The 26,282-nt window shown below is 52.1% G+C and overlaps 1 protein-coding gene across 1 annotated transcript in view; it reads right to left on the reverse strand.

Annotated features, from left to right (window-relative positions):
• Window positions 1-23,891, reverse strand: part of CAPN15 (calpain 15) — a 66,041-nt gene extending 42,150 nt beyond the window's left edge. The window contains exons 1-2 of the mRNA XM_075010495.1: window positions 23,779-23,891; window positions 2,216-2,516 (exon numbers count right to left, since the gene is read on the reverse strand). Of these exons, the coding sequence (XP_074866596.1) occupies window positions 2,216-2,391 (176 nt within the window). The 5' untranslated portion in view covers window positions 2,392-2,516; window positions 23,779-23,891. The remainder of the gene's footprint in view (window positions 1-2,215; window positions 2,517-23,778) is intronic.
• Between the last annotated feature and the right edge of the window lie 2,391 nt (window positions 23,892-26,282).

The following is a 26,282-nucleotide window of genomic DNA, read 5'->3' on the forward strand; positions in this document are numbered from 1 at the left end:
ACTAGACGCAAGCTGGCTGGAGTCCTTTGCTCTGCACTGGACTACACAGACCAATGCATCGTTAACTCAGAAGCTGGCTGTACACGGGCGGGAAATCAGCAGGCAAAGTCCAGTCAACCCTAGGACTTCATTCCCATCTCAGAGAGCCTGTCCCGTACTGTCCTTCCTTCCTGGTCTGCTCGGCTCCAGCGAGTCGGATACGCAAAGGCGAGAGCCGACACCCTCCGCTTGGACTTGTTTTGCATCTTCATCCACTCTGCTCTGGTCACAACTTAGCTGCTTTTCTCAGTACTGTTGTTCCACAGGCCTTGCAATGGGAACTGTGGGCACTTTGATGTGTGCACAGAAAGAGACCGTCTAGTCTCACTGGGGCAGATGAACCTAGCTCTGGCTAAAAGCAAGTTCTTCCCGCACAACTCCTCCTTGGTGAATCACAGCTGGAGCTCTTCCTGCCTGCTAGAGCCACAGCACTCTTGGGGAGCTTATTTCCGTACTCCTCTAGTGGGAAACACACAGAAAACTAGACTCTGGCTTCATCTACTTGGCAACCAGTTGTTCCTGCTCACAAACACCACATCCTTCACACCTTTTCCACCACCTAGGCTGACCAGCTGGGATGGTTACTTGCATGCTTCAGTATCCCACAATACACCACCTCACCACAAAGGGTCTTCTCAAATCCTCCAAAATGTGAATCAACTGGAATCAGGATCTTCTTGGAGCGCAACACACATTGCCTTTTGGTACTCTGCAGGCCCACAGGCAGCAGACCGGACCAGCCCTTTGGACCCTAGCTCCTGCCTCTCCCACTCACGCCGCTCAGAAGCTCCAACTGCAGTTTCCCTCCCCTGTGGGAGGGTCAGAAGATCCGTTTCAGGTCACCGACGTGCACGTGCAGTACAGAGGAGAAGCAAGCCCTGAAGCTGGGAGGAGAACAACTGCTGCACAGACACAAAGGGTACAGACCTGAGATCTACACAAGGCAACCCGGGGGCAACTCCAGAGGCTGGTGGCCCAGACTACAAGATGTAGCCTTTTTAAGGCCCCCTGAAGCATTGCTGGGAATCTGATCCCATGCTGGAGAGCAGAGGTAACCGCCGATTAAATTACACAGCTGCCAGCTTGACAGGAAACCCCAAGGCAGAGCTGAGCAGCAGCACAGCATGGAATTGTTTGCTCCTGGGGTCTCCCCAGGTCTGTGCCAGCAAGACTGAGGTGCCACAAAGCAGGGTGAAAATTCACTGGGATTTACAGCAGTGGGCAAAGGCAGATACACAACAGACACAAGCACGGTCACCGCAGCAAATACTTTCAGAGTGAAGCCACAGCCGCTCAGAGAATCTCAGAAGCACGCTGCTACTCCTAGGGTATCTGTACAGACTCAGGCAGGTACAGTCGTCCTACAAGCCAAGAAGCTATGAAAAGCAAGCATTAAATCAGAGGCTCAGATAGTATTAGCACACAACACAGCAGCCTTTAGAGCCAAGGCCCCGCGCAGCACACTCTTAGATGCTTTCAACATACCTCTCAACCTGCAAGAGACTAAATAAAGGACACCAGCTGCCTAATAGGAGGAACAAGGAGCGGCTCGTGGGAAGAAAAGCTCGGGGAACATGTCAAGATTAAGCTGCAGTTTGATCTGCAGATCTGACTGGAGCAGGGGGTCGGTGATGTGGGACAAGCTCCCCTCGGAGGTCACCGTCTCTGCATCCCATTTGGTTTTTGACATTCGAGTTTTAATTCACTTTTGTTCTCTCTTGCCAAGGGCATGGGCACGAAAACAGCATCTCTCGCTCCTAGGAGCTCATGGGCTCTTGCTGCTCCTAATCCTCCATTTGTGGGACTGTCATCACTTCTAGAGCATCCGGCTGGGAGGTCACAAGAAGGAAGAGGGGCCATAAGCAGCAGGATCAGCTCAAACGCTTAAAGAATCAAGAGCCTGTTCTCATGGGGGCGGCTTTGCTACCGAAGGGAGCAGGGAAATCTGGGAGCCACCTGCAGGAGGTTTTCTGCAAGTATCAGCTGCTCTTTAAAAGGACACAGCCTGGCTCTACAGACATCAATAGGAATTTGGCTCCAAATTTCAACTGGACCAAGTTCTGGCCTTGGGAAAACTGACTCAGCACCAGGGCCAAGCAGGGCAGAAAGTACTTTAGCCCCAGAGCATATTGTCACAGCTGAGAGGTATGCAGTCAGGCTTCTCCCCCTTTCTTACCTTCGTGCCCGGTGCGGTAAGTGCTGATGCTGCCGTGTTATAAGGGCACTTTCCCAAACAGGGCCACCGTGGCTGCTCCTATACCAGCTGGCAGCCGGGTGCCCCGGGTAGGGTGGGCCAGCGAAGCCATGGTCCGACTCCGTCTCTGTGGCCAGCGATGAGGCAGAGCTCCCCATGGTGCCCCCCTACCCAGACCACAGCGAGATTTATCCTAGGTTAGGTCCGAGCCAGCGATAAGGGGCGAGGTGCTGCGGCATGGACTGGTGTAAAGATCCCAACACTGGAGAAAGAGAGGTCGGTTCTGATCAAAAGAAGGAGAAGAAAAACAACAAAGGAAAGGAAAAGAAGAGAAGAGAAAGAAACAAGGTATGATACACATGTCACCACCTCTGGGTTCCAAAGCTTGCTAATGAACTCTCTGAGCAAGGATGAGGTGGGCTCGGGTTTTCCCTCCCAGTCAGGAAGCACAGGAAACACAGGGTGGTTTCACAGAGGTTTCCTCTGGACGAACACCACAGACCACCCGCTAGCTCCCAAATTCAAGGGGGCAGCTGTACCAACCTCAGACCTTGGGTGTGATGACTGGCAGTGCCGGTTGCCTCCTAGTCCACTGTTCCCAACCCACCAGGCAGGCCCAGCTGGTGAAAAAGGACCCAGCAGAACCAGGCACAGAGGATTGCCATTAAGGTCGTGGAGTCTATAAATAAGCCACTGAGTCCCAGTCACAACACCTAAGGCACCAGCATGTGGGAACGATGAGTACAGAAAGGGTTTTCCCGAAAGCCCCAAACTCTAATTACAAATATGACAAAGCAATTCAGTCAACCCTGAAAAGAAGGACTTGCCTGTTTGTCTAGAGCAAGTCTATCTAGGAGAAGGGAGGGCAAGAGGGTTTTGTGCCTAGGCTGGTAAACTTTCCACCGCCATTTTGCACAGTGGAATGAAATGTGAAGCATTTTCTCCTGTTCCAACAAACCTTCGACAAGGGGCACGCTTAATCTTTCTTGGGCTTCTGATTTTCACAATTTACTGCATCAAACTATCACAAAACAAGAACAACGAGAAGCCCTGTGGCATTTGACAAAGCGGGTCTTTGCCCACAAAAGCTTATGCTCCAAAATTTCTGCTAGTCCCTAAGGTGCCACAGGACTTCTTGCTGTTTTTGAAGCTACAGACTAATGCGGCTGCCTCCCTAAAACAGGAATATTTACTTTTCTTTGATCTTCAACATGGTCTATTTTATATTATTTACGTACCTCCATATGTGTATGTTTGTACCCACCCGTCCCTTCCCAAGGAAAAATAAAGACCTTATACTCTGGATCTGTGTAAGAAGGAAAAGGATCAAGGGAACATTTATTGGAGGATTTTTTTTTTAAAGCAGCAGCAAAGAAGGGGGTGGTGGGGGAACTGCTCAGCAGAGCTTATTCAATTACCAACCAGGATTTGTGGAGAGGAATGAATTGTAGGAAGACCTTCATGAAGAAGCTGCTTAGTACAAGATGAGACTGAAAGAAAGACCGTGAAGTATCGTTTTTCATGCCCAGCATAGTTCTGGGGGATCAAGAAAGGTCCCCATTGACAGCAGGCTCCAGAACACTGGAGCGCTTGCAATCCATGCAGTTCGGCTAGGAGCTTAGCACCAAAACTAAATGTCATTAGAAGTCATTAAATGGGCATCATTAACGACCTTTTCAGTGATTTCTTCTTTATTCTCTATGGTCTGCATATGGCTTCTGTGCATCTGCATTCCCAAAAGGCAGCACAGCTCCGGTACTCTGGTACAGTCCCAGGGCCAACACGAGGCACGACTTGACTACTGGAGGACTGACAAAAATGGTGTCGTCCCCCCCAAAATAACTATCACCCGATAGTGAATTTGCAAGAAGTTCTGTTTCCCCTGCTGTGTGTGTGGGGGGGGGGGGAATACATTAAAAAGAAAGGAACAAGATCCTTAACGCCTAGAACAAATTACTCCGAAGATTACACGCATTTGAAAGGGGCATCAGGCTTGAGACGTGATCTGTTTTGCACCTATAAAAAAAAAAACATTTAATCTTCTGCTTCAGCCTTTAATAACTTCAAAAGTGCCACTCTACCTATGCTCCGGCGGCCGGTCTGGCTAAACAGCTGCTGGCACTGCCAAGGAGTTTGGCACACGACCCATAGAGTTGGTAAGCTGCAGCTTTTCCCCCTCCAGGATTCAAATTTTTACAGGCTAGAGGGAAACTGAGCCCAACAGAATAGAGACACCAGTGATTCACCCAACGAAAACCGAGCAAAAGGCAAGGAAGGAAACGCAACGTTAACTCTTTCCGCACACAGAGTTGCGCAACCCGATACAGCAACTCCACAGCCTAGTTTAAAACCATTTCCTCAGCAACTCACCCAAGCTGGAGAGGTCAAGCCACTCCTCTGCCCCCTCTTGGAGAGGGCCTCCGGCAGGGACACACAAATAAGTTCTGACTTCCCCGCCTGGGCTGGCTGGAAAGCAAGTTAGCAGTGCTGCAAGCAGCCAGCAGATTGCTACTACCCTGCCCCATTCCTCCGCCTCCGCCCCTCCAGGTCTGTTACAAGAAGGGTGAGCAGCCACCCCGAATGCAAATGTATTTTGGGAAACAGAGATGATGGAATCTGGGTTTAATACTAGCCAGTAAACCTCTGTGGTGGGTGGAGCTGGGTGAAGGAAGGGATCTATAAATAGGGACAGGATAACCTAGCTGAGCTGTAGCTGTCTCCAACTCCATTTGGGCTACTTTTCTGTCAGCCTGGGAAATCGGATTGCTTTGGGCAAAGCATTAAATCCCTCTCGCCCTCATCATCCCCCCATGCACCTCCCTCATACCACCCTCCTCCATCACCACCACCCCCTCATGCCCCCGCATTCCTCAGGGGCCTCCCCACCACCATCCCCTCAGCACGAAGCATGCTCCCCATTAATCAACACGAAACTCAGTGCAGTAAAATACGGGGGACCCCTTTTGAAAAAAAACAAGAGTAGGACAGTAGTGTCAACGTTGGACACCTCCTCCTTATGGCTGTATGCAGAACGCACACCTGCTCCCATGCCACAAGCAGTGGTGGTCAGGGAAATGCTCCCTAATCCAACCCACCACCCCTTTGCCCGTGAGAAAAATAAGTGGCGGCTTGTTTCGTTTTGTTTTTCTAAATGAATGCAAGTTCCAGTCCATGCCACCCGCCCATGGGGAGGTAGAAAGGATTAGTTCAAGCTTTGCAGCACCGTGCAAACAGGTAAAGTTGCTGAGTAGTATTACTCATTGTCTTACACTGAGTAAATGCCGAGGGTGCAGGAGGCAGCCAGCGGGAGGGGAGAACAATACACTTAGCAGGCAACAGGGCAAACCACAGGAAAGTTCATACAGGTGGAGGGAGAAAAGCAGCCCCCTGCTCCCTCCTTAGGTAACTCCTGGCCATTTGGAGCTGGGGCAGCTATCACGGCTTGTGCTGATCTTACAGGGAAGCCTCAGGTCACAGGAGTAACACAAGGGCGAGGTGGGAGATTAGCAAGTAAAAATGAAGAGGAAAGCACCTCTGTGTTTCCTCCGTGGGTTCCAAGCTGCAGTAATCCCTAGGTTTGGGGCAGCAGAGCTCATTCCTCCAGAAACACTGTTTTCAAAACAAACGGATTTGGTTTCTGGAAGTAAATTAACTTTATTGCCCCATCATCATCATCACCACCCCATCGCCCTTCCCACAAACACCCCCATCTCCAACCCTCCCTCATCCTTCCTCCATGCACCTCTCACATCCCCAAACTCCTGGGCAGGGGCTTACGGGCAGCTCACCTGAAAAGCGGCCATGCAGAAACTGACCCTTTCCTGCACAGCCAGAGCAGTGGGTGCAGCTGCTGCCCTGGGGACAAACCAAGTCCTCCCTGCTCTTTCCTCCAAGTAACCCTGCACAGACAGGCAAAGAGAGCTGCTCTGCTGTGCATCAGTTACAAGTAGGGTTCCCTGTAAGCTGCACAGCCGCCTAATCCCCAGCCCGATCCCAGACCCCACACCCCTCCGATACCACCTTTGCCCTTGCACCTCAACCCTCTGCCCCAGCACTCAGCCCCCCCCCCGCACCTCAAACCTACATGTCATCCCCAGTTCACCCCCAGCCAGAGCCCTCACCCCAACCCTCACTGCCCTCCCACATGCCAAACTCCCAGACCCCCCCGCCCACAGGTCATCCATGTGCAGAATGAATTTTATGTGCACTGATACGGAGGCAAAATGTCGCACAGGACCTCCATATTGGTGCACACAGCAAAATTCACTCCCGACTGGTGGCATAAAAATGAGACGGAATACTGGTTCCAAGGCTGTGCAACCTCCTTCAAAGCCTGTGAGGCCTCTGGGACAGCAACCAGGTTGAGAGGCAGGATAACTGCAGGGCTAGGAATGCCAGCCTGGCACTACGAAGCTCAAGTTCAGTCCCATGCTCTGCCACAAACTTCCTGAGTACTTTTGTCATGTCACTTAGTCTCTCTACCTTAGAGCAGCCTCTGTACAACAGAGCCAACGGCACTGCAACGTCTCTGCAAGGCAGAGCAAAGAGAAAGGCAGCAAAGAGCATGAGATGCTCCAATCACACAGTAATGGGGGCCAGGTACGTACTTCTGGTAGAGCTGGAATGGAGAGTGCAATTTGCCCTGCAGCGTTTATCACTGTGACGGTGGGCCCAGGTCTGTTCCCAGGAAAGAATCTTTCCCACAGAGAACATCAGATGTGGGCTCCCTGAGCAGCAATCCTCAGGAGTGCACACTTAAACCCCACCTTGAACAGCAGCATAGGAGCTGTACACATGCCACCAAACAAAGCCACATCTCTCAGTTCCATGTCTGGGGCCCCTGGGGTTTGTTTCTGGCCTGCCTCTAACAGGCCGAGGCGGGAACAGGCCAAGAGTCAGGCCGGCTTGAGTGCCGTGTAATACCACTTCATAATACTTTGCAAACATTCACGCAGAGGGAGTGGAATTGGGGTGTGACGCACCCAAAAAAAGTCGCAAGCAACAGGAAGATGAAAAACAGAGCAGGGAGCACTGCTGGCAGCAGGACATCGGGGCCAGACAGAGACAGTGTCTGCTCAGGTACGGGAAATCTATCCTGCCTAACAAACTTCAGGACAGGGGATTATACAGATTTGAAAAGGGACTCAAAACCCTAATTAAAAACTATGACAAAGCAGCTGACTGTGTCCTTTTAAGTGGCAGCTAATCCCAACGCCCATTTCTGTCTTTGATTTATGAGCAGGAAGTTCATTTTATCTGAATAAGCACTGAGATCGCAAGCCACCAGCAATTAAAGTAGGGCTGAGTGTACACAGATTTCCAACACACCCTGTGGAACTCTGGGGCTCCACTAAGCCAGTTAACATTACTCCAACGAGCTGCAATAAGGCTGCTCAGATTTTTCCAGTTTATCAGCCCATTGTGGATAGCTTTTGCACACAGAATTAACATCAGCGAGCGAGAGGCTGTGGCTGGTCTCATTAGCCACACTGCAGTAGTTTATAATTGGTATCACAGAAACTTGGTGGAATAATACACGATTGGAATATTGGTATAGAAGGGTACAACTTACTCAGGAAGGGTAAACAGGGAGGCGCTGTTGCCTTATATATAAACACGTGCACACCTGGACTGAGGTGGAGATGTATGCAGGAAACAGGCACATTGAGAGTCTCTGGGTTAATTTAAAAGGGGTAAAAAACAAGGGTGAGGTAGTGATAGGGGTCTACTACAGACCATCTGGTGAGGTAGAAGAGGTGGATGAGACTCTCTCTAAACAACTAACAAAATTATCCAAACCACAGGACTTGGTGGTGATGGGCAACTTCGACTATCCAGACGTATGTTCGGAAACTAACACGGAGAGGCACAGAAGTTTTTGGACTGCATGGATGACAATTTTTTATTTCAGAAGGTGGAAAAAGCTTCTGGGGGGAAGCACTACTAGATCTGATTTTAACAAATAGGGAGGAACTTGCTGAGAATTTGAAAGTGGAAGGTAGCTTGGGAAAGAGTGACCATGACATCATAGAGTTCATGATTCCTAGCAATTGTGAAAGAAAGAACAGCAAAATAGAGACAAGGGATTTCAGGAAAGCAAATTTTGGTAAACTCAGAGAGCTGGTAGGTAAGGTCCCATGGGAAGCAAGATTAAGAGAAAAAAAAAAACCTGAGGAAAGTTGGCAATTTTTCAAAGGAACATTATTAAGGGCTCAAAAGCAAACTATACCGCTGCATAGGAAAGCTAGAAAGCATGGTAAAAGACTGCCTTGGCTTAGCCAGGAGATCTTGCATGATCACAAAATCAAAAAGGAGTCATATAAAAAGTGTGAAGTAGGAGAAATTACAAAAGATGAATATAGGCAAACCATGAGTGTGTGCAGGGGCAAGATTAGAAAGGCTAAGGTGCAGAACGAGCTCAAATTAGCTAGAGACATAAAGGGTAACAAGAAGTCGTTCTATAAATATATAAGAAGCAAGAAGACGACCAAGGACAGGGTAGGCCTGCTACTCAGTGAGGAGGGAGAAACAATATCAGGAAACTTGGAAATAGCAGAGGTGCTTAATGACGTCTTTGTTTCGGTCTTCACCGAGAAGGCTGATGCAGAAATGCCTAACGTAATGCATGCTAGCGGGAAGGGGGTAGGTTTAGAGGATAAAATACATAAAGTACAAGTTTAAAGTTACTTAGAAAAATTAGATGTCTTCAAGTCACCAGGGCCTGATGAAATGCATCCTAGAATACTTCAGGAGCTAACAGAGGAGTTTTTGAGCCTTTATCACCTTTGAAAAGTCCTGCAAGTTGGGGGAGATTCCCAAAGACTGGAAAAGGGCAAACATAGTGCTCTTCTATAAAAAGGGAAACAAGAAAAACCCAGGAAACTACAGACTGGTCAGTTTGACTTCTGTGCCAGGAAAGATGAGGGAGAAAATAATTAAGGAATTCAACTACAAATATCTGGATGAAAATAAGGTGACAGGTAACAGCCAGCACGGATTTGTAAAGAACAAATCATGCCAGACCAATCTGACAGTTTTTTGACAGGATAACAAGTCTTCTGGATAAGGGAGAGGCAGTGGATGTGGTATACCTAGACTTTAGTAAGTCATTTGATACGGTCTTGCATGATCTCGTCAGTAAACTAAGCAAATACAACTTACATGGGGCCACTATAAGGTGGGTGCATAACTGGTTGGATAACCATTCTCAGAGTAGTTATTAAGAGTTTGCAGTCATGCTAGAAGGGCATAAAAAGTGGGGTTTCACAGGGATCTGTTTTGGGACCAGTTCTATTCAATATCTTCATTAATGATTTAGATATTGGCATAGAGCATGTGCTTATTAAGTTTGCAGATGATACCCAGCAGGGAGGCGTTGCAGCTGCTTTGAAGATAGACTCATAATTCAGCATTATCTGGACAAACTGAAGAAACAGCCTGAGGTAAACAGGATGAAGTTTAATAAGGACAAACGCAAAGTGCTCCACTTAGGAAGAAACAATCAGCTTCATACATATAGAATGGGAAGCAACTGTCTAGGAACATAAGAAAAGAACGTAAGAACAGCCATCCTGGGTCAGACCACAGGCCCATCAAGCCCAGTATCCTGTCTTCCGACAGCAGCCAATGCCAGGTGCCCCAGAGGGAATGAACGGAGCAGGTAATCATCAAGTGATCAATTCCCTGTCGCCCATTTCCAGCCTCTTGCAAACAGAGGCTAGGGACACCGTCCATGCCCATCCTGGCTAATAGCCATTGATGGACCTATCCCCCATGAGTTTATCTAGTTATTTTTAAACTCTGCTATAGTCTTGGCCTTCACAACATTCTCCAGCAAGGAGTTCCACAGGTTAACTGTGTGTTGTGTGAAAAAATATTTCCTATTGTTTGTTTTAAACCTGCTGCCTATTAATTTCATTGGCGACCCCTAGTTCTTGTGTTGTGAGGAGGAGTAAATAACAACTCCTTAGCTATTTTCTCCAAACCAGTCGTGATTCTACATACCTCTATCATACCCCCCCTTAATCATCTTTTTTCCAAGCTAAAAAGTTCCAGTCTCTCAATCTCTCCTCATGTGGCAGACACTTCATACTCCTAATCATTTTCGTTGTCCTTTTCTGAATCTTTTCCAATTCTAACATATCTTCTTTGAGATGGGGCAACCACATCTGTACATAGTATTCCAGATGTGGATGTATCATCGATTTATGTAAAGGTAACATGACATTTTCTGTCCTATTGTCTATTCCTTTCTTAATGATTCCCACATTCGGTTAGCTTTTTTGACTGCTGAGTACTGCGGAAAGGGACTTAAGGGTCATAGTGGACAACAAGCCAAATACGAGTCAACAGTGTGATGCTGTTGCCAAAAAAGCGAACATGATTCTGGGATGTATTAACAGGAGTGTTGTGAGCAAGACACGAAAAGTCATTCTTCTGTACTACTCAGTGCTCATTAGGCCTCAACTGGAGTATTGCGTCCAGTTCTGGGCACCACATTTCAAGAAAGAGGTTGAGGAATTCAACCTCTTTACCAAAATTTTCAGAGTGACTTAGACAAATTGGAAGACTGGGCTGCAAGAAATCTGATGAGGCTCAATAAGGACAAGTGCAGAGTCCTGCACTTGGGCTGGAAGAATCCCAAGCATTGTTACAGGCTGGGGACCGACTGGCTCAGTAGTAGTTTTGCAGGAAAGAACCTGGGAGGTGTAGTGGATGAGAAGCTGGACATGAGTCAACAGTGTGCCGTTGAAGCCAAGAAAGCTAATGGCGTATTAGGGTGCATCAAGAGGAGCATTGCCAGTAGATCCAGAGAAGTGATTATTCCTCTTTATTCAGCTTTGGTGAGGCTGCATCTGGAGTACTGTGTCGAGTTCTGGGCCCACAATTATAGGAAGAACGAGGACACACTGGAGAGGGTCCAGAGGAGGGTGACCAAAATAATTAGGGGGCTGGAGCATATGACTTATGAAGAAAGGTTGAGGGAACTGGGACTGTTTAGTCTGCAGAAGAGAAGACTGAGGGGGAACTTGATAACAGCCTTCAGCTTACTGAAGGGAGGTTGCAAAGAGGCTGGAGAGAGGCTGTTCACAGTGGTCACGGATGGCAGAACACGGAATAATGGTCTCAAGTTGTGGTTGGAAAGATCCAGGTTGAACATTAGGAAAAGCTTTTTCACTAGGAGGGTGGTGAAGCATTGGAGTGGTCTACCCAGGGAGGTAGTGGAGTCTCCATCCCTGCAGGTGTTTAAGTCTCGCCTCAACAAAGCCCTGGCGGGGCTGATCTGATGGGTTTGGCCCTGCTTAGAGCAGGGGGCTGGACTCGATGGCTTTTTTAGGTCTCTTCCAGCTCTATTGTTCTGTGATTCTATGAAATTGGAAAAGGTGCATAGAAGAGCAACAAGGGTGATTAAAGGTCTAGAAAACATGTGCTATGAGGGAAGACTGAAAGAACTGGGCATGGTTAGTTTAGAAAAGAGAGACAGAGGGGGCATGATAGCGGTTTTCAAGTACCTGAAAGAGGGTTAAAAGGAGAAGGGAGAAAAATTGTTCTCCTTGGTCTCTGAGGATAGGACAAGGAGCAACGGGCTTAAATTGCAGCAAGAGAGGTTTAGATTAGCCATTAGGAAAAAATTCCTAACTGTCAGGGTGGTTAAACACTGTAATAAATTGGCTAGGGAGGTTGTGGAATCTCCGTCGCTGGTCGATATTTAAGAGCAGGTTAGACAGACACCTATCAGGGATGAACTAGATGGTGTTCGGTCCTGCCAAGAGGCCAGGGAACTGGACTCGACTTCTTGAGGTCCCTTCCCATTTTAGCATTCTATGATTCTATGAAGGTGGGGGAGAAGGACAAGCCAGGTAGCAGCGCCCTCTCTCTCCAAGCATGTAAGAGCAAGTTTGAATTTCTAGACTCTTTCCCCTCTGGGTTTGTAATCCTTGTAACCGATCCTTGATCCTCTCGGCCAGCCCAGCCATTTGCCTCACTTTTACAGTGACAGAGGGGTAACCGTGTTAGTCTGTATTCTAACAGAGCAAACCAGCAGTCAGGTAGCAGATAGATCTGAAGAAGTGAGTTTGTCCCACGAAAGCTCGTCATCTAACAAATTACTTTGTTAGTCTTTAAAGTGCTACATGTCTGCTCACTTTTTACAGTCTGTCTATTGAGCCTGGCTGCATTCAGAAGCAGGAAGCTTTTAGTCTGGGCTACCCATGCGCTGTATATTCCATAGACCCGTAGTCTAACGAGATGATTCCACGGAAGGAAAGCATGTGAGATTCACCAGGATAGTGCGAACACAAGTTTCCTCAGTTTCCAGATTGGTTTTTCCCAAGCCTGAATTTCCCTTTGTCATGGAGCGTGAGGGTCCCCAGATCCTGCCCCCACCCACAGTCAGATGTGATGCTCATACAACAGGAAAAACAGATGGTTGATTAGGCAACAGGGACACAGCAGAAACCGGAAGCAATCAGTACACTCCTTCATGGGGGGAAGAGCCCAGAGGGGGTCCCCGAGCCAGGGCCCTGGCCCTCCTTCTCACCTCTCCAGCCAGACGAAGCTGCCCCATTCAACTGCCCAGTCCTGCTTCGAACCAGACAGGCCCCTGCTCCCTCCCTCCTCCTGTTTGCAGGGGAAAAAGTCGGGCCACCTGGTTGCCTAGGTTACAAAGAGCCTGGAGGGCCACTGCCTACCTGTGTGAGAAGCTATCGCACCAAAACTCCCCTCACCGCCATGCATGGATGCTGTGCCAAGGGAACCTGAGGCACTCACCATGAGCTGCTGCAGGACAGTAGGAAACACATGCAACCTCCCCAGGAGAATACAGTCCCCACACACCCCGGCAGCTAGAAAACAAACAGTTTAACTTTCTGAGTTGGGTGCTGCCTGCCCAAGGGCAGAGCCTCTGCCTGAGGCTGTGCCAGCCTGTGCAGGGTACGACTGCGGTCACTGAAAGCTCTCAGCAAGAGATAAACAGGAGGAAGAACCAGGCACTGTCGCCTCACGCCATCTGCCTCAGCTCTGCGACTCACTGCCAAGGCAGATGGACGAGCAGCCAGAGCAGGGCTGGGCACACTCTCTGGTCCGCAGGCCGCACCAGGGTATGGAAACTGCCTGGAGGGCCACAAATGATCACAAAGCTGGAGCTGGGATGCAGAAGGCAGAAAGTGCTCCAGCTGGGGCTGAGGCTGTGAGAGGGGGCTCCACGGGGGGTGGGGGGGGGCAAGAGGTTGCAGTGTGGGGTGGCGGGGGGTTTGGAGTATGGAGGGAGCCCTAGGCTGGGGCTGCAGGGTTCAGAGGACAGGAGGAAACAGCGGCATGTTCCCCCCACCCACTTCCGCTTCTTGGTGGAGGTGCAGCTAGGTGGCTGTATATGGTCCCCTCTCACCTCCCATCCATAGGCACAGCCTCTGCAGCTCCTTGGCCATGGTTCCCAGACAATGAGCGCCGCGAGGGTGGTCTAGTGCATGGAGCCAGTGGGAAGGGAGGCACACAGCTGCTTCCAGGAGCCATGTGCAGCACGGCAAGCCCCAGGCCCCCAGCCCCACTCCCCAGCAGGAGCTCAAGAGCCAGATGTCAATAGCTGGCATCCTGGATGAGGCCAGTGGGATATAGTCTGTTCCCTTCCGAGCTGCAGCAATAACAAGGCAAAGCCAGATGAAAGCGACGCTAAAACAGAGATTCTGTATTGATTTCCATCCCCTTTCTGAACTGGCTGCTCTCACACCATTTCCTACTGCCAAGCTGGGAAACAACTGCTCACAAACAAAGTCAACTACACCAACCCCACCCCACCCCCGCGCCAAGGAAACGGTGCGTGCCTGGCGCACCACTGGCTCAGGCAGGCCTGGCTAAGGCATCAGGCCTCCCTCCATGCTGGGCCTGTCAGGCTGGGTTAGGTCAGCTGCGCAAGTGAGATGAGAAGCCTTACCTGTATTGCCCCCCAGGGCAGAAGGATCCCAGGCCTGGGCTGTATTGCAGGGAAGATGACAAAGCACATTGTGCTCCACAGAACCATACGGGACACAGACAGAGCATGCGCCAGCGGAGCCCAGAGCCGCGCGGATGAAGGGCTGGCCTGCCCACACAGCACACGGCCGGGAACGGTGGAGTTCCACGGTCACCAAAGGAGGATGCTTCCGGACGGGACTTGAAGGGCCAGATTCAGGAGCAGGAAACAGGCCTCTCTCCCCATCGGCAGTGTCCCTAGCGCAACGCAGAGCTAGACCTAGTTCATCTGGGAAACACCTGGATGCCACAGATGGGTGCTACAGAAAATCCTCGGGGAGCTGGCAGCAACACCTTGCCTACGGAAGGAGCTCCCGCAACATGAGATACCTCTGCCCAGCAGCCAGGCTGTGTCCCTGCCCGCCACAGAGCTGCTGGGAAACCACGGCTGAGATCTACCCAGCCTCCCTTCCTGGAAGAGGGAAGGAAAGATGGACAGATGTGAAGTGAGCTCGCTACAGTGACAGAGATCCCTGCCGCCAGTCTACAGGGCTTCCAGAGAACCTGGAGCTTCCCTGCACTAAGCATTAACTCTGCCCTAGATTTTGGAGGGCCAGTGTCATTGGAATGCCCTGGCCAGGGGAGAGATCAGATGAGCGCTCCAGGCAGCAGGATGTTATCCAATATGTGCCTTAGGAAAAAAGCAAAAAAGGCAGACCCTGGAATAACTGATAACTGCTCAAGTGTTTGCACGAACACACACACACACACACACACACACAACATCTGGTCCAGCCCAGCACAGAGTTGGGCACAGGTTTGGTGTTGGTGTAACTACTTCCCTGAGGAGCGCTTCCTTCATGGAATAGTTACACAGGGACAAAAGGCAGATGTCAATGTGACCCAGATGCTTTCAGGGAACGGGGCTGGCAGGCCAGGTCAGAACAGGAGCAGGAGCATCGTACTCACTACAGCTGGGGTCTCCCTCCAAGAGGGACGTAATACAGAGGGGATCGGCAGCTGTGAAGCGGATGGGGAAGGAACCCACAGCTAGCCCCAGACCAGCCCCCATGATTCCCGGGGCGTCTAACCAGGCCGGCAGCAAGGAAGGCCTGCAAGCAGAGCAGCTCGCAGACCACCCGCTGCAGCTGCTGTGCTCAGGTGCACCACTAGACATGCAGTCCCAGAGCTGCACTAGTTCCTCCTCCTCAGCCCCGCTCCCCGCAGGTGGCGGCCGCCATGCCAGCGAGAGGCGGAAGAGTTCTGCTTGGGAAGCGCATCATACAGTGCTCAGGAGTCGACAGTGAGCTGCAGTTGCAACGAACAGCATGGGGCGACACAGGCTGTGGGCCGCATCGCCAGGGGGCTGCACTGCTGGGGCTGGGCAGAGGCCCCGGGGCGCGCTGGAATGACGTGCGAGCACTAGACGTGAAAGTGGTACAGCTGGAGCCAGCCAGGTCGCTGCCCCAGAGGCAATGCCAGGGGCTGACCTCCTCTTCCATGGGCACCTTTCAGGAAGGCAGTGCCCAGCCTGTGGGTCAGGGGTGCTCCTTAGATGCCTGTACATGGCCAGGGGGTTATATCCCAAAAGCTGGCCTCAGCGACCCCGGCTGAATCACCCCAGCGCCTCACTTAGACGCCAAACCCACAGGGAGACTCCCCCAGTCAAGAGACAACAGGCTGACTTGGTGGGAGCATCCCCCGCAGGTGCCCTGGCGGTCTGAGCGCTCCCTGTCTGCTTGGAGCCAGTTCAAAGCCCTAGTTCTTAGCTACAAAGCTCTGGATGTTTCAGGCTTCCGTGCTTTGACAAGCTGAGCGCATCCAAGGTAAAATTCCCAGGCCAGAAAACAGTCTGCTCCCGAGGCTGGGCCTGAAGGACTGGGACCCTTGCCGTGTCCTTAGCTCACTGGGCTGCGAGGCTGGCCTACACAGCGCTCCGCTAGAGAAAGAGCGCCCAAGGCAGCTCGAAAGTCGCAAGTCAAACCCAAGTGCACCCTTCCCCACCTCCACATCTTCGGCCGAGGAGCGGCACAGTCAGGGACGCGAAAGCCTGCACCTCCCACGGGCCAGCCCTCCTGGCTCTGGAGGTGGCCTCTGACCCAGCCAAATGCTTGGGCAGCTCCGGTTCATAAGGCAGAAAAGCTCAGCCATCCTCCCCCCGGGCCAAGGGTGTCTCTGCTGCCGCCGCCACTGCCTCACAGAACACATGCAATCCAGCCACAGAGCCTTCTGGGGCATCGGGTGCAAAGACTGGAGGGGAAGAAACCCGACAGGGAGGGTGGCGGGAGAGGGGATGCGGAGGAGGTGGAGAGCGGAGGGAATCCCTCCTGCCATCCCTGGTCAGAGAGACGAGAAAAGCATTGTGAGCTTTGGTTTCCGCTCTACAGACCAGAGCCTGAGGGGTGGAAACCAGCGAAGTTCCACGGGAAGCAGTGCCTGCCGGACGCACCAGCTGAGGATCTGGCCTACTACTAAGATCGGCACCAACTGACAGCGGCGCAGGTCAAAGCGCGGAGGGCCAGAAAACAGGTGAATAAACCGCTGGCCAGACAGCAGGCGGACGAGCACCTCACTGCTGCACACCCTACACTCCCAAGTCACTCACCACGCTTGCAGAGTCAATGGAACTACACCTCCCAGAAGGCTTTGGGGCGCCTGACAGCATCAGCTTGCCAATGGTCTGGCATCCGAACCTGCCTGGAGACAGCAGTCTATCTGTTGCAGCTGTGGATTACACCGAGACTCTTGCTCTCCCTTCCCCTCATTGTTCTAATATCCTTTCCACTGCCACAAGCCCTGAGCCTGCTCTGGCAAAAGCCTTGATTGGCTCAGGCAATGCAACACCTAGAAAACTCAGCAACCCCCTAAGGGAAGAGAGACTCTGGGCAGCTTCCTACAATCAGCTACAGGGGCGGAATCCCTGGGGAGATCTGTAGGTGCACGCATGGATCTCTGGAGGGCCCCACTGCCTGCCTGTTCAAACACAGTAACAGACACTAGTTATTCTGCATGGCCAGTATGCCATTAGCAATTGCATGGACTAGAAGTTTACAAAGATTGCTGTGAATAGGTTAAATGCACTTGTCATTTGGGAGCACGAAGGCCTTGTAAACTTCGATGTTTAAAGGTTAATTTTTGTAATCCTAGTGCAAAAACCCAGCTATTTTAAAAGGTGCATTTCCCCTGTTTTCAGCTCTCCAAACCAACTCAACTGATTTTAATGACAGCCACCCTCCTGTCCCAGTCCCACTCCCAGACTCCTTCAGGCTGAGATTTCCAAGGAAATTATAACCCCCGTCATGGACCGCAAAGAACCCATTTGCAATTGTTTGGCTCTTTTGATCTAAATTTCAGCATGGCCATGATGCCCACAGAGACAGTGCAATGGCTGCAGGTCAGGATCTGTGGAATGAATTAGTGTTAAAACACAAGACTGCATATTGTAGCCTCCTTGTGACTTTGAGGAATACGACAGCGGGGCCGGTGGCGGGTGGGCGGGGGGGTGGTTGACAAACGTGATTCAACACCTGCCTGCCATCTTCTGCTGTCAGTTACACCTGTGCAAAGTGGGCACCCATTAACCCAGGCAAGCAGAGAATGTTATTTTGCAGTGCTTTGCAGACACTTTGCCCAGGCACATGGGATGTCAGATGCTACGGCAGTGGAAAAATCAGACCCCTGTGTGAATTTGAGCCTAGACATAGGCACTGCTACTAGCAGCTAACGCTAACAGTCTACAAGACACGCTACAAACGTCTGTAACTGGGCAAAACGCTCCTCCGAACGCCAAGGCCCCGTACAAATTCCTAGATTAAGGCCAGAAGAGATCACTGTAAACATCTTAGCCCGCTCTGCTGCGCAGGCTGTGGAATCTTACCCAGTGACTCCCGAAGCCAGGCCGATAACTGCTGACTGGCCTACAGCGTCTCTTTTCGAAGCCAGCCAAACATTCAGGCCCTTCCACCTCCAGCTCCCAAACTATTTTTCTGTTCCTCACGAAGACGGCCATTAACTCGTCGGAGCTAATGAGACACGTTCAGATTGGTGCCAGAGGAGCACATGCAGCAGAAGTGACAGTAAGAGGAGAGAGGCCTCCCCATCACTTCTGGAGGCACGAGCACGCCTGCCAACCATTCTTGGGTGCAGGGGATCACACGTGGCCATGCCACGCTCTCGTTACTCTGCCTGTCAGCTCCAGTCTTATCAGCAGGCGGGTAGCTGGTATGGACAAGAATTTAAGAGCAAGATCCTTGTCCCTTTCAGTCCTCCAGCTGCTCAGGGAGAAACGTACACACCACAAGGGACATGCCTGCCTCACCAGGAAACCAAGCGCCTCAAGTTGAACAACAGGGCTTCATATCCTACCAGCACCACACAAACAAACTAGATAACGCCACCTGGCAGCACACAGAAGGATTTAGCTTCCGTGTAAAGCCTTATTTTCCGGCATGGCCAGGTTTTCAGCAGGCAGGAGAACAGCGTGGCTGCAAACAAGTGCCATGATCTTCTCAGCTCTCAGGAGGCTAAGCAGAACTGGGCTGGGTTGCTCCCTAGATGACAGAGGTCCAGCTACAGCAGGATGTTGTGTTTGGGATTCAACAGTTGGTGCTCCTCCCTCCAAGTCATTTATGCTGCAGGCAGGAGGGGCTGATTTTTCCCAAAGGGAGTGAAAACAGAGGCGCTGGCCACTTCTGGTCTTTGCTGATCCCACAGCCGTTCTTTAAGCTGTTAATTAATCCCAGCATCCTGGCACAATTTCAGCCTGGACCATTCAATTCAGCCTGCCTCAATTTCCAAACGGATGCGGGATTCCTCCCCTCCTCTCCACGGGTTCACGCAGTTTTGCTGCACGCCATTAACCAGGCGTTACCTCTCGTCCCAGACTCAGCTGCATTTCAGCGAGAAGTGAAGCACCATCTTGATATACATATGACAAAGCCACACAAGGTCAGTCAAGTGCTGCAGGAGCCCCTGCTGCTTTTAAATGTAGGCAGAGTTCAGCCTGAGATTTCTGGGGCCAAATGTGATCATCCCAAAGTTTTTAGACACAGCCTCTTGGCCCCCAGTGCAGCAAGAGGGTGTTACTCTCCCAACAGCCCAGGACGCGCAGCTGCAAGAAACCCACCAGGAAGTGTCAGTGACAACACACCTCGCCCCCCAGATGCCCCAGGGTGCTGGAGAGGCTGCAGATATGCGCCTGCCACCCAGGAGCTGCTCCCCAGCCTCTACTGCTGTATTTCGGAGAGTTAGAGTGAAGGCACGGTGCCCCGGAGGCAAACCACCAACTACACAGCCTTCTGATGACATCAATGGAAAAGCATTGTCTGGGCTGTCCAACATCAGCTCTATTGACAGGACAACCAACCCCGGCAGCAGGAAGACAGGGGAAAAAAATCCCTCCTGCTGCTCGTGACCCACTTCTCTGGATTCAGTTCCCTTCCCAGGGAGCTCCCACACCAACCTCTCCCCCAGCCCTCTCAACCCAAAAAAGATCCCCAGAGAGCGGGGGAATGCAGCCCCTGCCACCCGCACTGGCCTTTAGCTCAGTTCACAGCAAGCAGCTTCCTGCAGCCACTTTGGCATTTCACATCCAATAACACAAGAGCCTCCAACATATGGGCGTGATGGGGAGAGATACCCGCAGGCCTCTCCGATGTCAACCGTAGCCCTATCCCTGCCCTTGCCTGCTCAACACAAGACAAGAAACGGTGCTCCAGCCAGCACCAAGAGCTACCCAGAACTCAACACACCAGTAGCCTGCTCGGATGCCCTCCTACGTCCCAGGCAAAGATAGCTCCATGGGACATGCCTCTGGGATGGCAGGGGAAGGAGGCTGCTCAGTGAAGGAAAGCCAGAGAGGACACTTTTGCTCACCTCCCTGAATGACATGACAAGCAGGAGCTGCTTTCTCCAGGGGAGTCTCATAAGTGGACCACGTTCACCCGTCCTTGTCAGAGCCATGGTGCCCCGATCCCATCCACCAGCTACCGGCTGCTGCTACCTACCATCCAACGTGGTAGCCAAGCACAGTCAGCGCTCTGAACTCCATTCCCTGCCCTCTCCTCCCCAGGCAACACTAGGCCTTCATGCTAGCAGCTCAGAACAGTCCCTCTCCCCCTGCACAGCCAGACTACAGGGTGGGACCCAGGTGGCTAAGCAGAGAACGGACCAAGATCTAGCCGAAAGGGGCTATTCACACTGTTCCAGCCTAACAACCACATGCCCCCAAGGCGAGGGGCCAGGCGCCAGATCCTTCGCTTCACTCTGCCGACTTCAGCGGACCTACGTCAGTGAGCAGCAGCAACAGATCCCTCCCCGGTGATTTCCACAGTCCCCTATCAACAGACACATGGACAGACAACCCAGCAGAGTCCTCTTGACAACACCCAGTGACGTCCCCTCCACACAACACAGCCACTTATACCAAACACACTCCAGCCATGCTGTGGTCACACCGAGACCTGGGCTTAAAACTCCCAAAGCAGGAGGGACTCAGTGGAAAGATAAATGGTGTCCTTAGGACACCCCAGTCTGACACACACAATCCAGCACGTACCATTGCCCACAACTGTCTGTTCGACAGGGATACCGGGGGTGCCTACGCAGGTCAGTCCAGCACCTCTGCGAGATGGGGCCAGCCCCTTGTTTTGTCAGATGCTTCAGTGGTACTCTAACTCTTCCATGGCTGAACTGTTATTCAGATTTACAAAGACAACAAGCACCTGGCCCACACCCTGCCCTCCCTCATACAGCTTAACCGCACAGTATGTCATCACAATAGGGAAGACTGATTTTCCTCCTGGTTGAACCGACACACACACACAAATGCACATAACCTCAGCCCCGCGATCAAAGAGCTCTCAGCCCCAAACATGTAGGAGGGGTGGGGGGCCACGCCTGATGTCCCAAAAGGCAAGAAATTGAGGCTCCGACAGAGGTCGAGCAAAGCATACAAGACTCACAAGGATCTTCAGGCTCAGGGTCTCTAAGTACCCGTTCAATACAGGGAGACATTTACATCCCAATGGAGTAGCGTGAGGCAACCCATTTAGCTCAATATGGCACAAGACTCTTGATCACCTATTGCTGCAAACAGGACTCAGTCCCAGTCTCATGCAGTCAATGGGCAAATTCCCAATGGCTTGCCCAGTGCAGGATCACCCTCAGACACGAGCCAGCCCATTACAGCTTATCATGCCAGGGGAGCCCACAAGGCAGCTGCAAAGGAAGTTACCCGCAGACTCAGTGCAGCTGGCTCCCGGTAGGGCTCAAGATGAAAGACAAATCATCTCCTGGCCTTATAGATTTCTGTTACCTTTTACCAAACGCCACGCTAATGGACAGATGGCAACCAGATTTGCCTGTAGCACAACAGAGAACCCCTAACAAACTACAGGTCCCAACTCGCACTGCTGTACTGTGATCTGGCCTCTCAGATTAATAACCAGCACTGCATTCTACGAGGCATAAGATTCCTGGGGCCACCCTGCTTGTATTAAAAGGAAGCTGCGGGCTATGCTTTTGCCCAGCCTAACCTTAAGCCTTAGCACATCAATAGCAGGACCCCTGGTAACGCCTGAACAAACCACTACCCTATTATCCACCAGCAGCGGATAACTCCCTGTGGGTCTGCAGTAGGTACAGTAAGGAAAACCATTCCGCAAGCTTGGTTATTCAAAGGCACTAGTGCACACCACGGAGAAAAGCCTAGAAAAGATTGAGCGCAAATGTATTTTCCTACTGTAGAAATGCAAAAATAAATAACTAAATACAAATAAGCCTGTATAAACGTGTGTGAGAAATCTTATCCATCTGCTAACGCGCAAGACCACCATTCTATGGAGTTCACTGGCAGGATTAGCAAAGTGGAAGAGATGCAAAATTCAACTCTCTGAATGCCAGAAGGGCGTATGCAAGTTATTTAAACAACGGAGGCTTGGGTTAGAGGAAAGGTCCCACTATGTGCCCTATATTGGCCTTACAGTGATGTAAGTAAGGCTAAAGTCTTAGTTGTTATGCAATACCACCGAAGGGCCCCGAAGATGGATCAAGGCCCCACTATAATAAGTACCATGCAGCCATTACAAAATGATGGCCGCTGAAGAACTTACAACACGAGACCGGTAACAACAGGTGCATAGACTAAACAAGCAAAAGCACCTAAACACTTGAAGGCATGAGCCTGCTTCAGACAGCGATAGGAATCCTGCTCTAGCACACAAGTAGCAGCAAGACTGCTAGGTTCTCTTCCTATCTCCTATCTTCCTATTCAACCTCAGGGCAGTCAATTAACTACGCTGTGTCTCCGTTTCCCAGCTATAACCTGACACGAACAATACTTTCTCTCAGCGGGATTGGGCAGTTAAATTAGTCTCTGAGAAGCACTCAGGGACCAGCATGAACTACAGAAGTGCAAAGTGTTAATAGCGAAATTCACTAGAGTGGGAGGGATTTGCTAAGGTTTGCCAGCATCTCACTTGCTGCCCTGTAATTTTTTTAAGCAATCTGGCTCCAAACGTAAATAAAGTCAGTGATATTAAGGGGAAAGGCATAATTTTAGGTGTGCTGTATACACGATTATACAGCAACAATGACAGCCTCGAGTCCTCAGCAGTGCTGCTGACCGACCACATTCCTATATGGGACTGCATCCAGGTTCTCTTATCCCAGCTATTAAAAAACTGTACCCACTGATCAGAGGCAGTCCTGCTTTCACAGTACTTTGCCAGACCACCTAAAAATTCCTTTCCCTGCAAGGTGCTGGCAGAAGAGAGACCAGGGCTCTGCCCACCTTGTGCACTGTTAGAAAGAACAGTCCCCTTGCTACCTGCCGGCTCAAGACCAGTCCCTGAGCAGGGACAGCTGCGGCTGGGTAGGTAAGGGAGTGGCTGCTATTTACAAGAGGCAGGACAACCACAGCAAAATACCGTGGGGAAGAAAAAGCACAGGGCCCGGTAAGGCATCAGTGAGTGAGAATGAGACAGCCAAGGAAAGTCAAGATGTTCCGTCCCAACCTTTCAGCGGGCTTTCAAACGCTTCTGAGGGGAGGAATAGCAGAGGCGAAGGCTTCAAGCAGCCAACACTTCTCCCACCTGGAAAACTCCTCTCCCAGTTCATTTAGCTTGTACTTTATTTCGAGAAGAGGAGAGAGACCCTCTGCTGGCGGGATCCCCAGCCCGGCCACCGCCCTGTGCACCTGGACCATTCCGAGCAGGACAGGCCACGTAACCCCCGCCCCCAACAGCCTTACCTGTCCAGTCCCAGGTAGACAGAGGGGCGGGGGAGCATCCCTCGCTAGGCGCACAGCTCCCTCGGGAGCGGGGCAGCACCCCGCCGGCCGGGGCTGTTCCCCACCCTGCAAGGGCCCCCCTCTCCCAGCTGCCCCCCAACTGACCTGGCCCCATGGGGGGGCTCCCCCGCCCGACTCCCCATGGGGGGGCTCCCCCGCCCGGCTCCCCTAGAGGGGCTCCATGGCGGGGGGGGGGGCTCCCCGGCATCTAGCCCGGCTCCATGGGGGGGCTCCCCCGCCCGGCTCCCCTGGAGGGGGGACTGCACTGCGGGGCTCCCCGGCCCGGCCCGGCCCCGCGGGTGGCACTCACCGTTGCGACAGGCGCGGGGCGGCTGCGGGCGGCGCCGGACCCCTCGCTCCCCGCGGGCAGAGTAACTTTGACCCGCTCCCCGCACGGCTCCTGGCTGCTTCGGCAACTGTTTCCTCTCCCCTCGGTGAGGAGCCCAAGCGGAGCCTGCCCGGGAGTCCAGAAGCGCGGCCTTACGCCGACTCCGCAGCGCAGGCACCCATAGGGGAGCAAACGGGCTACGTCGCGGTACCAGCGCAGGAGCCACCGTGAATCGCTCCAGGGGACTACAAGCCCCAGCGGGCGTTGCGAAGCCGGGGCGGAAGGCGCTGCGGAACGCGGAGCATTGTGGGAATTGTAGTCCGCTCGGGCACCCTGCCTCCCTAGAGAGGGGCCTTGGGGAGGCTGCGGCTATAGCGGCGAATGCAGGCGGCCTCCTGGCCCGGGCGCGGCCTTGGTCAGAGGGGCCGGGGGATGAGGAGCCGCGAGCAAGGGGGGCTGGGGTCAGAGGGACGCCAAGGTGGGAACTCAAGTCCCATGATGCTCTGAGCCTGGGCTTCCGCTTCCCAGCCCCGGCGGCCGGGCAAGTTCCCCGTGCACTCACCTGGAGCTGCAGCTGTCCGCGAGCGGCCTGCAGCGCCACCCCCCGCCGGCAGTAGGCGCTGCGGAGCCAGCGCCCCGTGGCCCCAATCCCGGGCCCCTAGCGGTCGGGTGGAGGGCAGCGGGATCTGCCTGCAGCGCTGCAGGGGGGCGGGAGCGGGGCGTGTCCCACCTGCAGCCTGGTCCCCCTGACTGCAGCACAGCTGCACCCTACAGCAGCAGGCATCCTTCAGTCTGCATAGACTATGGATCGCGCCCTTTAAAGTTTCAATTGAGGACTTAATTTACAGCATGGATGGTGACTATGAAGACCCACACGAGAGCGACAGTCCTTGCTGCATCTCTTGCAGATGTGGTGGGTGTCTGGCAAGTCCTTATTGTGCTTTCTGTGCGCTCGCTTCTCCTCTGCTAGCTGTCTGATCCTCATCTCGCCCTTCTGAAGGCCCTTGTGTAACCCCTGCCTCCATCTGCCGCGGTCGTCTGCTAGTTCTTCCCAGTTGTCCAGCTCGATGTCTACCTCTCTGAGGTCTCTCTTGCAGACATCTTCGTAGCGCAACTGGGGGCGTCCGGGAGGTCTTTTGCCAGAGTCTAGCTCACCATACAGGATGTCTTTTGGAATCCTTCCATCGTTCATCCTGTGGACGTGGCCAAGCCAGCGGAGTCGACGCTGCCTGAGGAGGGTGTGCGTGGTTGGGATTCCAGCTTGCTCGAGGACGGCAGTGTTGGTCACTCTGTCCTTCCATGATATTCCAAGGATGCACCTGAGGCAGCGCAAGTGGAAGATGTTCAGCCTCTTTTCCTGGCGGGCATACAGGGTCCAAGTCTCGCTGCCATAAAGCAGGGTGCTGAGGATGCAGGCTCTGTAGACTTGTATTGTGGTGTGAGTGTACAGCTTGTTGTTATTCCACACTCTCTTGCTGAGTCTGGACAGAGTTGTGGCCGCTTTCCCGATCCTATTTAACTCAGTGTCCAACGACAGGGTGTCAGTGATGGTGGACCTGAGGTAAACGAACTCATGGAGGACTCTAACGTATAGTTGTGAATGCTGATTGATGGGGATTCAGCAACATCCTGACCGAGTAAGTTTGTCTTCTTTAGGCTGATGGAAAGCCCAAAGTCCTTGCACGCTTTGGAGAACTGATCCAGCAGTTTTTGAAGCTGGTCTTCTGTGAGAGACACTACAGCAGTACAGTCCCAGAAATCCCAGCCCCCCAACCTCCCTCCCGCGCTAGCCACAGCCCGTGCCTGGGGGCTGGGCAACCCTCTCCCCCCGTCCAGCAAGGAAGTGACTATCAGTCTTGCTAAGTGTCAGACCCAGCAGTAGCAGGCAGGAGTCCCAGCACCAAGTCCTGTTATAACCACTCGAGCCCCCCGCCTGTCAAAGCGCCCCAGGAATCACTCAAGTCACTGCTGACATGCAGCGACCTCTGGGGCAGAACACAGCCCCCACCCGTGGGTTAAGTATGTCGCTCCTCACCTCACTGGACCATGTGGAGTAAATAACGCAAACACACGCACAGGAGTGCCAGGACGAGCCCATATTCAATCCAGTCCCAAGGCAACAGCCTCTGCTTTGCAAGCGCTTTATACTTTGGGGGAAAAAAAAGAAATCAATACAAAATAATAAGACTAGGCAGCATCTTTAATCAGATTTCAAAAGCACTTTACACACTACCCCTGCTAGAGAAGCGAAGGTTGTTAGCCAATTCTTATTTACAGAAAAGGTAAGCAGCTTGCCCAAGGCCAGAGCAATTTCTTAGCTGAAGAGTGGCTGCATTTAAGGCCCCAGTTTTGAAATGAGCTGAATCCTGCGAACTCCAGGCATTCCAACCACACAAGTCGGGCCCTTCAAAACATTACAAAACTAAAAGTAATAAATGTGTTTTTTATTTGCTGTCTCTCTGGAGGTTGGAAGGATCATGTTTTCA

This window comes from Carettochelys insculpta, chromosome 16 (assembly GCF_033958435.1).
Source record: "Carettochelys insculpta isolate YL-2023 chromosome 16, ASM3395843v1, whole genome shotgun sequence".
Classification (NCBI taxonomy): domain Eukaryota; kingdom Metazoa; phylum Chordata; order Testudines; family Carettochelyidae; genus Carettochelys; species Carettochelys insculpta.